Source organism: Telopea speciosissima, chromosome 4 (assembly GCF_018873765.1).
Source record: "Telopea speciosissima isolate NSW1024214 ecotype Mountain lineage chromosome 4, Tspe_v1, whole genome shotgun sequence".
Taxonomy (NCBI): domain Eukaryota; kingdom Viridiplantae; phylum Streptophyta; class Magnoliopsida; order Proteales; family Proteaceae; genus Telopea; species Telopea speciosissima.
In genome coordinates, this window is record NC_057919.1 from 64,537,491 (window position 1) to 64,549,306 (window position 11,816).

At 39.4% G+C, this 11,816-nt stretch overlaps 2 protein-coding genes across 2 annotated transcripts; one reads left to right on the top strand and one right to left on the bottom strand.

Moving 5' to 3' along the window:
- The first annotated feature begins 471 nt into the window (after nt 1-471).
- On the top strand, nt 472-1,242 carry LOC122659540. Its single transcript, XM_043854642.1, has 2 exons — nt 472-1,044; nt 1,096-1,242. The coding sequence occupies exons 1-2, from the start codon at nt 472-474 to the stop codon at nt 1,240-1,242; spliced, it is 720 nt and encodes a 239-aa protein (XP_043710577.1).
- A 5,969-nt stretch (nt 1,243-7,211) lies between these two features.
- On the bottom strand, nt 7,212-10,146 carry LOC122658866 (putative indole-3-acetic acid-amido synthetase GH3.9). The gene is made up of 4 exons (XM_043854003.1): nt 9,834-10,146; nt 9,569-9,670; nt 8,343-9,169; nt 7,212-7,825 (listed from the first exon to the last, which is right to left on the bottom strand). Exons 1-4 carry the CDS (start codon nt 10,121-10,123, stop codon nt 7,221-7,223), a joined length of 1,824 nt encoding a protein of 607 aa, XP_043709938.1. The 5' UTR covers nt 10,124-10,146; the 3' UTR covers nt 7,212-7,220.
- Nucleotides 10,147-11,816: the final 1,670 nt, after the last annotated feature.

Genomic DNA, 11,816 nt, shown 5'->3' on the forward strand with positions numbered 1-11,816 from the left:
AGTAATCATCTTAGCTTATAAATGGATTATGATCGAGATACTGATGATGACATGAAAATAGAGAGTGATAGTGACGGTGAGATTGACAAGAAAACCATCCAGACAGTAATCATCTTGGCGGCTACTGCTGTTGCAATAGCAGTGGAGAAGTATTCAAAACTGTTCCTTCATAAAGAGCCTTACCGTATTCAGAGACTCCGTGGCATTACTGAGACACAACTAATTATTGATGGTTCAGAAAGGACGTGTCGAAACTTGATAAGATTGAACAAGAGGGCTTTTTATAGCTTATGTGACATGCTACGACAAAGGGGTCTACTGTATGACAACAAATTAGTGTAAGTGGAGGAACAAGTGGTGATATTTTTACACACAGTTGGCCATAATGTTAAGAACCGAGTAGTTTCACATATGTTTGGCCATTCTGGGGAGACTATAAGTCGATACTTTAACAAGGTATTGGATGGAATAATGAAATTGTACCCACTACTGCTCAAGCCTCCAAGTACAACAACGCATAAGCGAATCACAAGTAACGGTAGTAGATTCTATCCATACTTCAAGGACTGCGTTGGAGCCATAGATGGTTCACATATCCCAGCATGGGTTCAAGTAGAACAACATCGTTCATTTCGTGATAGGCATGGATGTATATCCCAAAACATCCTAGCTGCATGCGAATTTGACAAGAAGTTTACATATATACTTGCTGGCTGGGCAGGATCGGCATCAGATTCTCGAATATTGGATAATGCCATACACAGGGTAGGAGAAGGAAGGTTAGTGGTACCTGAATGCAAATTCTATCTTGTTGATGCTGGGTTTTCTAATCAGAAAGAATTCTTGAGACCATTCCGTAATGTTCGATATCATGTGAAAGAGTGGAAAAACTCTAATTTGGGGCCGCAAGATAAGAAGGAGTTGTTTAATTTGCGACATGCCTCTTTGCGTAATTGCATTGAATGTGCGTTTGGTCTCTTGAGGAAAAGATTCAAGATATTGAAAAATCAGCCTGAATATCCTTTTAAGACACAAGTCAAGATTGTGAATGCCTGTGTTCTTCTTCATAATTTGTGTTTGACTGTAAATAGTTAGGAGGAAGAGGAGTCATTTTTCGAAGCTGAGGAAGAAGAAGAATCTACTTCCAACAGTGTTAGCATAACAGTAGAAACAGATGTGGAACCTGAGGATGATGACAATGTTGTTCAAGGTACTGGTAATGTGGAATGGGATCAATTCTGAGAAGGTATGGCTGACAACATGTGGGGCAGCTGGATGGGAGGCGGTGTAGATGATGATGATATGTATGATGATCTCAATGGTTTTGATGATGTGAATGATTCAGATTGAGTTATCTCAATTTCTTTGGAACTCAAATGTTTGAATATGTTTGTAATTTGCTTTTGCATAGTCTACTTTGAACAAGTTTGAATATGGACATTTTGTATGATGTGGATGTGTTTAGATTGAGTTATCTCAATCTTTTTAGAAACAATATGTTTTGATGTACAATGCCCATTATTTTTTGCTTGTGCTACGCATATGTGTATTTTACATTAAACTAGTTTGAACAAGTTTTGTTTGGTTATTGTGATTACCATATTGTTTTGTATGTCAATATGGTATGTTGCACTTGTATGCATTGTTAATTTACACTCTTTAGTATTTCTCTTATATGTACAATAGTTTTTTCATCAGTCAAGGACAACAGATTTAATGACTACAGAGGAAGGTTCCACTGGTTTTCCATCTATGCCCATTTTGTTTCTATTTTTCTTAGTCTAGGCATTTTAATTTTAAATTTAAAAAGGTAAGAAAAGAGGGCCATGTATTAAAATAAACAAAATAAAAAATATAAAAAAAAAAACATAATTCCAACTGACATAGTGAGGGTAACCAAACAATATTTCAGATAGATTTAAATTGATTCTAACTCACAGACTCAGGGTAACCAAACAGTATTTCAGATAGATTCAGGGTGAATCCAAGTGACAGACTCAGGGTAACCAAATAGTTTATCCAAAAGAACCATGTCACAGAATCATGGTAACCAAACAATTTATTTTCTGGAATTACGATTCATTTGATGGTAACTCAAATAGATGACAATCTCCAATTAGACAACATCCAAAGGATTTACGCAACCAAACGCACTCTTATGTTTTCCTTATCTAACAAGCTAGAAGCCGCAAGCTGTCACTCGTAGGAGGTATTGGTGTCCAGTCCCTCAGTATCAGTATAGCCGAGTAGAGATGTTATTGTTGAACCGGTTGTTGGAGAAGAAAATCAATATATTGCTTATGTAGCTTACCCTTTAGATATTTTTCAAGAACATTCTATTACTAACATGTTTACTTCGATTGTGGGTAATGTATTTGAGTTTAAAGCCCTATGCGTCCTACGTTTGGAGGATTTGCGAAACCTTCTTATGCTAAAACTTTCCAAGGCCCGCCTCAAAAAAAGGGAAAGGAAGAATTAGACACTCTTTCCTAGTATGAAGGCATTGTAGTACCAAAATCTGAGACTTATAGTGATCCATCCATAGAGTCTTAGCCTGGGTCCTTGTACGCTGAAGTTGTCATGTCTGTATGAGGCGCTATAAGCGCTTCAGGAGGGGCGATTTCCTTTTCGTGTCGCCCTCTCCCTTGCATTCCTATAAAATAATAAAGAGAAGTAGATCTATTCTACACCCGATAAGTACTAATACACAATGGGTTTGGAGAGAGAGAGAGAGAGAGAAAACTATCCACAACAGAAAAATCCCACCAAATTAAAACGTAGCCATATGTTCTTTGGATGATACTATGATCGATACTACTTAATATATATCCCTTTCTATCCCAAAATTTTTTTTGCTCCTACAATTACTCTTTAATATCCTTTATACGCAACAGGATTCTTTGTGTTCTCTTTGATTCATGCATGTTCTCATTCAGCCCCTCTTGAAGGGCTGATGAATCTAGAACTAGTCCTTTACTCACTCCTTGTGCTTAAAGTTGACATGTAAGATCCCACTAATTATTAGATGTCAAAACTCAATATATTTCATTGACTTTTAGCCCTCTTTTTTTTTTGCATTTCTAGCCTGGTTGGGATTTTTTGAATTTATCCCACTTTGTCTAAATAATGAATCTATCTAAAGACTAAACCAAGTGAAAGGATAATAAACAAAATCAAAGTTTCCCTATTTTCAAAGAACAAATGATAGAGAAGTTCAGTGATAATCTTGTTGATGCTTAATTTGAAGCTTTTTTGCGCCGAAAAAAATATAAATTCGGCGAAAACAAAGATTCGAGAAAATAATGAACAATGAATGAAAGGGACATCTAAGCTACATCATCAAAATTAAGTAAGCAAGCATTATGAAATGTCTTTGACAAGTACTAGCTAACTAATGATAGATCAAGGGAAGGAGACCTTGCTAGCTGTTGTAATGACATGAAACATGATAACACACACATTGTTACAAATCCATAGTCAATGTAAATAGTTCATGAATGTAATTCACTACATTGTTCTAGATATAATCATAGAAGGTGATTATGTTGATCATGAAAAAAAAGTTCTACAACTTTTATTTCAGTTCTATCCCCTTCCCTCCACCCTGCCTTGGCCTGTCCCAAAAAGGGGGAAAAAAAGAACCAAAAATTGGTAGAAGTAGATAGCTGGCACCCTAAGATGCTTTTTAAAAAAAAAAAAAATCAAATATAAGAAGCTATTAATTAAGTTTTGAGAAGATCCCTAGGTCCTAACATTTTAGCTATCAAAATGCTAGGGATATTAAAGTGTATTTTGAATGATTTGAGAGGGAGAGAGACAGAGATTGATTTTGGCTCTTGATTGGTTTGACCACCTCTGGTCCACGGAGAGGTTTTTTCTTATATTTATATGGTATAAATGGAAGGATTTATTTTCATATTTCCAAAAAATTGATTTTTTTTTTTCTTACTCAAACATACTTTTTGCTCAACTATACCCCCCTCCCTCCCAAAAACAAGAATTTGTTTGTTGAGGGTCCAACCCAAAACCTTAAAGGGCATAACTCCTCTAGTATATAAAAGCACCAGAGACTGAGTTCAACTAATGTGAGATTATACCTATGTAACTCCCAACATCTCAACAAAATTTCATTAATAACACAAACTACTAATATAGTGTGCTAGTGCTGCTACCACAAGGTAGGATTATCCTCGCCACATCTGATGAAGATCTAGGTAGCAAGAAATGGAGTTCACCTACTTTGGGTTACACGAAGGTTAATTGTGATGCGGCCATGCTGCATGGAGGTTTAAAAGGCGGTATTGGATATATCTTTCGGGATCATCGGAAGACCATTAATTAAGTTTCCTTTTGCCTCAGCTCGGTTGGTCAAGGAGAGGTCTTAGCTAGTCGCCACGTGTTATCTCAAGCCCTCGAATTTGGGTACAACCGATTTCAAGTTGAATCGGATAGTAAGGAGATTGTCTCCTACATTCTTGAACTGCACCAGATCTCACCGTTAAATGTAGCAACTATTATTGATGATGTGAAGCGCCTCTCTACTTATATTTGTTTCGATTTCGTTTCAATGTATTCCACGGCCTCTGAATGTTGTAGCAGATGCCTTGGCTCGAAAGGCCCTGTCTATCATGTGTATGATAGATTGGCTGTGTTCCATTCCGTGACTTCATGACCATTGCTAGTCTGAAGCTATTGGCTGTTTGCATGACTCTTTTATTCAGTAAATTCCTTTCTTATCAGCAAAAAAAAAAAAAAAGTAAAATTATCCTCGCAATTAAAAAATATATATATATTTCTCAAATAGGAGTATTAATTAATTTCTACCTCTTTAATTTTCTTTGTTCCTATTTCTAGTTGCTGTCTTTTTGGTGTAAGTTAATAAATTTGAAATGTACAAGGGATGCAAAAGCAGCAAAAAAGGAAATGAACTTTGCATGCGCATGTCGGGAGAAGCATAAGCAAAGTTGTGGGGAATCGTCTTTTACTGCGATGGGTGATGAGAGAGGCTACTTAACAAAGCCAAAGTGATAATCCAGTCAAAAGACATCGCATCTAAGCAAGAAAATGACGTATGGAATCCTCCACGAGAGTCGAGATGATCTGTATGATAATGATACCAATAATATATGAGGTATCATATCATGTCATGCTTAATTAATTGTTGGGGTGGTGGCCAAAAGGATTCTGTCCAGTACCCTGCCTGGGCTGCATGTGCAGCACCGGACTTGATGAGGCGTGAAAAGACCACCGCACTCATGCTCGGGTAGGGGTGAGGCGGTCTTTTCACGTCTCATTGTGTCCGGTGCTGCACATGCAGCCCAGGCAGGGTGCTGGACAGGAGCCGAGTCCGGGGTGGTGGTGGTGGTGTTGCTTAATTAATTAATGTTCGATTTCCTTAGGGAAATGTAGTACCTTATTAACCCAATTAAAGAGGGATCCGGATCCTCTATTGTCGAGCTGCCCGGTAGGACCGTGCTGCCCAGACACGGTGCTGTGCGCAAAGACCGCCTTATCCCCACTCGGGCAAGGTGTTTGGGCAGGGGTAAGGCGGACATTGCGCACAACACCGTGTTTGGGCAGCACGGTCCTACCGGGCAGCTCGGCAGTAGAGGATCCAAATTGATTAAAGAGGCATAAAAGCAACGTGGTCTTATCTCATTGGTGTGGTTAGGCAAATGGAAAGAAAATGGTTCAGTTTTATTTTATTTTTGGTTTTCTTCCCCAGCCGTCACTATGCCTAGTGAAGTATAACATTTCACTATTTGCCACATGACAGTACATGGGTTAATCCATGTCATAGAGGATCATGCAAGCATCTTATTGGTACAATTTCAGCTTTAAATTAGTAGATTGAGAAAGCAGCTAAATTTACAAAAGATGTCATTTTGTATTTTATATTCATCTCCATTTGATGGCATTTTGGTAATATTATTAAAACTTTGAATCAGAGCAACTTTCCTAGTTTACATGTCATTTGTTTATATGGACTAAACCATGTACTGCCAAGTGGCAAATTATGAAGTGTTATACTTCACTAAACATAGTGACACTTAGAAGAACCTTTTTTTTTTTTTGCTTCTTTTGGAATAGGAAAAGATCAATAACTAAGAAAGAAGTTTAGATCCTCTCCATGTGCGTACAATTTACTCTCATCATATGCTCCAATATTGCCATCTGAGTAACAATTCTCTATGTGTTGGGAGAAGATTCAGACTATCTTCTTCTGATGATAAAAGTGAAGTGAGCTTGTTGGGAGTCTGACTCCGCTGCACGTATGGCCAACGCTCCACATCTGTCCATTTTAATTTATTGTATTTAAAAATTTTTATAATGATTTTAAGATTCAAAACACTTCATTAAATGTTTTGGTTTATAAAGGATCGATTTGATTATCCCACAAGTGCATGCATGAAATTCTCTTGCTCTCCTACTCTCTTGAAACCCTCTCCTTGTCTCATGTTTCTACACTTTATTGTTTTGCTAATCTTTCCTTTGACTTACTGAGCACTACAATTAGACTCCATACGAGCCAATAGTTGAGTGCAACAATTACAATCTTAGGGAGAGTGACTGGTGGCACGCCGTAGCCCACCTTCAATCTCATTGTATAATGTGTCAAGAACACAATAAATGGTGTTCATGATTGTGTTATTGGTGCTCCTACCATTCATAGTCACTACAAATATTTTGGTAGAGTCAAAAAGACAAGTGTTTTATCCCAATATATTGGTATTATTTACTATATTTTTGCCACCAGAAATGCCCCAGAAATGCTTCTTTGTGTACTCTAAATGGCAGTAGGTGGTACAAGTGTTGAGTAATACTCGCACATGTAGCACATATACATGCGACATAACCAGTGTTGAGGTAGTCCAATTCCTCTACACGTATAACAGAGGTATCCACCTGTCCCATTTTTACCATTTACAAGGGGAAAAGGGGTATTAATAGAAACAAAAAGGGCAAGTGGTTATCTCTCACATGTACGCTCACTTGCAGATACGTGTAGATAATCCATTCTTGTATTGTGGAGGTGTCAATGTTCTTCGAGTGCTTGCATGTTTTGTATTGTCTTAAGCTATCAAATTAGAAGTTTTTTAAAAAAAATCCATAAATCGGGGTTTTTTCATTCAAAAACTAGTGACACTTGAGAGAGAGAGAGAGAGAGAGAGAGAGAGTCATGGCTCTTGTACTCTTGTTTGGTTTGAAAACAAATCCCCTTAATTTCTCTTATTGATTAAAGGATCCAGGTTCCATATAGGATTCCTAGGGCTAAAGAAGGAACCACAAACCCTAGAGTTCAGAAGGTTGAGTGCAGAGATACACTTGATACACCTTGGTGTCTTATATTGGTTAATGGAACCTCCCTGGCTAATACAAAAGTCCATCAATGACTCAAACGTTCCCGGTTCGACCACTCTTATCTCCAAGGGACCCACTGATCTATCCAACGTACGACATCTCCTATATACGTAATCCAACGATTCCTCTACTGCCATGCAACAATCTTCAAGTACGTGGGTTTCGAACTGAGTCAACTCGTTCATTGCCGACGATTGCCCGTGACTTACGATCTCCCAAAATAATACGTAATGGCCTGGTATAGTTGATGTATCTGTACAACTTGTGTACTCCACCAGTAAAGCTTCGTATGGTTCTAAGAGTTTCTTCGCCATTGTTACACTCTTGTGAAGGTCTTCTTCACTTGTTTTATCTGTGTCGATGCTCAGAACCACGTTTCTCCGGCAAACGAACCGGAACTGTGGTGCCTTGTTGTGGAATCCGGTCACCTGAAGTACATCTCCGATTCGATACCTATACAGGCCTGGTTACCATAACCAGGGAAAACCAGTGGGAGTACAATTTTTCATCCGCTCGTATAAAGCAATTGTAATTTGAAAACTTAGGGTTAGAAACTTCAATTCAGATCCTCTCCGGTGCAGCTGCCCTAGCGGCTTGAGCGGTGCAGACACAGCTGTAGGTGCAATGACCGCTTTACCCCTGCCCGAGCGGAGGTAAAGCGGTCATTGCATGTGCGGCTGTGTCTGCGCCGCTCAGGCTGCTATAGGGCAGCTGCACCGTAGAAGATCTGTATCCTAAAAACTTAGTAGGGCTTGGTATGCATTCTTGAAATGCATTCTAGGTCAATTTTGTATTCTCAGATGATAAATATAATTGTTTTTATCAATCAAAAATACAAAATCGACATTAAATGCATTCAAAAAATGCATACCAAACACGGACCTGGCTCTCCTCCAACTGTTTGGTAGACTAGATCCTCCAGCTTCCGCCATGGCTGAAGGAGAGCTGAATACACCAAACACAGCCTATAGAATGCTTACCAGCAAAAGTAGTAACAACGATCTCGTAGTAGCAGCCAAGGCTAACATGCGCCAGGTCGATCAGTTTACCTCTTGCTACCTCTTCGTTTTCGTCGTCTGCTAAAAAAGAGCCGTTGTTGTTGTTGCCAAGAGGTATGAACTCGAAATAGCCCAAGTTGGGCAAAATGGTGTATGCCACGTCAGCAGGGTCACATAAGGGTTTCAAGTTGACTCCTAAGTAGCACTCGGAGGATGCGTACATGGTGCACACCATAGGTAGCTTCCCTGCACTGTAGAATTCGAGGGTAGGGATGTATTGGGCCATGGTCCCAGTTACTACAGCCTCAATGTACTTGGCCCTAGGCCACAACTGACCCAGTATCCCCTTCCAAGACTTATTACTACAGATGGCTTCGATCTCGTCGGCGAGAACCGGGTTTGGGGATTTTAGTAAATCCAACATGGCTGACCGACATCCGGGGTCGGTGATGGATGGGTCAAGATGGCCCGACCGGATGTCATTGCAAAGGTTAACCCAATTACGTTCGAGGAAGTTGATGGCTCGGAGTAAGGCAGAGGCGAAGACCGCACCGAGCCGGAGAACATGATGTCGGTTAAGTAAACCGGCTAGAAGCTGGCAGTACATGCTCTGGCGACTATCAGTGCAAAGGATGGTTTGGTCCGGGCTGGTGAAGTCATTGAACGGGTCGCGTGACCGGCACTTAAAGTGTTTGCTCTTGTAGTAGCTTGTAAGAACCGGTCGAACCGGTAATCCAGAGGGAGTCGACCGTTCTGGCTTGGTGAAATAGAGGTACATAGCCTTTCCCTCGTCTAGTCCCGGGACATACCTGGTAAAAAACTCAAAACACAATAATAAAAACGGATTAAAATGGTTGGTTTGGTTGAAAAAATCAGACCATCATCGAATGGTCGGTCCGTGGTCAGGCCGGTAGACAAGCGGGAGTGGGACACGCCAACTCGCACTATATATGAGGGTAACTTTGTCATTTAAGTCTTCAGGATAAGATTACGCGATGAATCGTATGGGTTTGGATCCTCTACTGTCGAGCTCCCCGGCAGGAGCGCGGGGTTCAGGTATCCGTGGTTGTTTACGGAGATGGAAAGGGAAAAAGGCATATTAAAGCATTCCACTTCCTTTTAGCCTTGTAGCATTATAAAGAACTGAATTACCGAAATAACCTTTTGAATCAGATTCATATTTTCCCACTGAGTTAGTCTAGTCTTACTGGTTCATGATGGGCATAATGAGGTTATATAGGAAGGTTCGACGGTCCAGATCCTCTGCGATCGACGGCGTCAGCTTTGGTTCTCCGGCGGAAGTCCCTGAACTGCAAACACTAATACTCATTAATGTCCGATAAGAACACTCTATAAGAATTATGAGCTTAATTAATTATTTAGATTGATTAGTTGATAAGAATCAAGTTGCATAGATCGATTCGATTCACTCTCTAGTTTAAAAAAAAAAAAACCAGAAGAAAAGAGAGAAACCTGCATAACATCTCAGTAATGGGATGAGAAGATAAAAGAGAAGAATCCTCGCCGTTGGCGATTCTCTGGATAAATGGACAGATGGAGGAGTAAGTGATGACAGGAACAAGAAGCTTAAAGGTGGAGATATCGGTAGATCCCTTCATGAACTGGTTTAAGTATTCCGTTGCTGCGTTTCTCTTCAAGATATCCTTTAAGATACCTTCCTGCACTTCTCCGACCTTCACAGTTGACTTCTCCAGCTCCTTTAGTGCTTCCTTTCCTTTGTATTCCAATCTCTTCCCATCCATGGTTACTAGTAGTGCAAAGAAAAGCAAAAATGAGGAAGAAGAAGAAGAAGAAATTAAGGAGGAGAAGACCCTTCTTCTACCTTCTCCTCTAAAGAAGTTATATTAAGTGTTTAGGCACAAAGACAAAGGGTGTGTATATATATAGACTATATATAGGGCAAAAACGGATTCCATCATGATTCCTTATTGTGTATTGTGGGTCCATGCGAACCTTTTGGATGGTGGATGATGTGGGTCTCCTACTAATTAACATACACCTTTTTCACCTTACCGTACCACCCTCACAAGAACATGTACGTATGCATAAAATGGTTTAATGTCTTCAATGATCCAAATGCTTGCCATGTGGCAGTTTTGTTGGTTTCGAATCTATCAAGTCATCCTCCATCAAAGAAATAAATTTACTGTTAACGTGGGATATGACTGAAATGATGTGATACCAAATTTGACATATGACTTATCTTCGAAGTGTATGCAAAATTCATTGATCATCATATACTCGTGGGTTGTTTGCTAATGCAACCTATGTGAGAAGAAGATTTTTCAATCACATTGAAAAAAGGAAAAAGATCCCCATGGCGATAGCGTAGGGATATTTTTTAATGCTCGTTTACATTCCGACATACAGGGTACATATTGACACTCTCTCTCTTTTCTGACCACGTGGGCATCTTATTGGATGAAACCATTTTCTGAGCTGTGATTGGTGTAGGTTAAGAGATTCCTTTCACATTGTCAAAGTGGGAAACCCTCTCCTGATAGGAATAACCAAACATCATAGGCATTGGTAGCAATGACGAACTTTATCTCTGTCATGAGATCGTGTTAGCTAGCTATGTCAAAAACTTAGGATCGATGGGCATGAGTGGATCTATTTTGATAAGAATAATATACAGAATTAATAATGTAAAGTGAGTTCAACATTTCATAAAATTATATGATTAAGCTAAATTCGCTCCTTTGCTAAGAGGATGAAGTAAAAGAAGTCTGGTTCTATTTTTTTCGCCTTTATTGCTATTAGAACTCATAAATTATGGAACATGGAAGCAGAACAATATTAAACTGATCTTCATTATTATTGCATACCTTCACTCATTGTTTACAAAGAAGGGGCTTAATATATATAGGCCTAAGAGAAACTACTTACCTAATATAAGAGAAATTACTTACCTATAATAGTAGGTATATATATGGGTGAAGGAATCCACATGTTGAAAACTCAATCACCTATAAGGATTATAATATGACATTATACTATTCATGAAAGATTGAGAGAGATACATTGAAGATTGCATAAGATTATGATATTGATTCCTATTATAACTGAACTACTTACCTAAAGTGCTGTTGAGATAAGGATGGAAGATCCTTCTCTTATTCTAATACTAATATATTCCTAATATATCTCTAATACTCCCCCGCAAGATATGCGTGGATAGAAGAGAAACGCTCAACTTGATTATTGAATTGAAAGGCTTACACAATTTGCAACACGCATGTGACTGAAATGACGAACGCCGGATGGCGAGCGTCTTGGATGGCAAGGTCGTGGGTGCTCGTAGGGGCTTGGTGTGGTATGATTCATCGGCTGAGATTGGGGTGCCCGCTCGCTGTGGAGCTGCTGTTGGTGCACAAGTGAGAAAAGGACTGAGAAGAAATTGGGGTGCCCACACGTTGTGGAGTTGCTACTGGT

Excerpts from the sequence above, each read along its gene's own strand:
- LOC122659540 (XM_043854642.1), top strand. The coding sequence starts at position 472 with ATGAAATTGTACCCACTACTGCTCAAGCCTCCAAGTACAACAACGCAT. Across the intron at positions 1,045-1,095 it reads TTAAGACACAAGTCAAGATT|GAGGAAGAGGAGTCATTTTT; the intron begins GTGAATGCCTGT and ends GTAAATAGTTAG.
- LOC122658866 (XM_043854003.1), bottom strand. The coding sequence starts at position 10,123 with ATGGATGGGAAGAGATTGGAATACAAAGGAAAGGAAGCACTAAAGGAG. Across the intron at positions 9,671-9,833 it reads ATTACTGAGATGTTATGCAG|TTCAGGGACTTCCGCCGGAG; the intron begins GTTTCTCTCTTT and ends TAGTGTTTGCAG. Across the intron at positions 9,170-9,568 it reads ATTATGCCCATCATGAACCA|GTATGTCCCGGGACTAGACG; the intron begins GTAAGACTAGAC and ends GTTTTTTACCAG.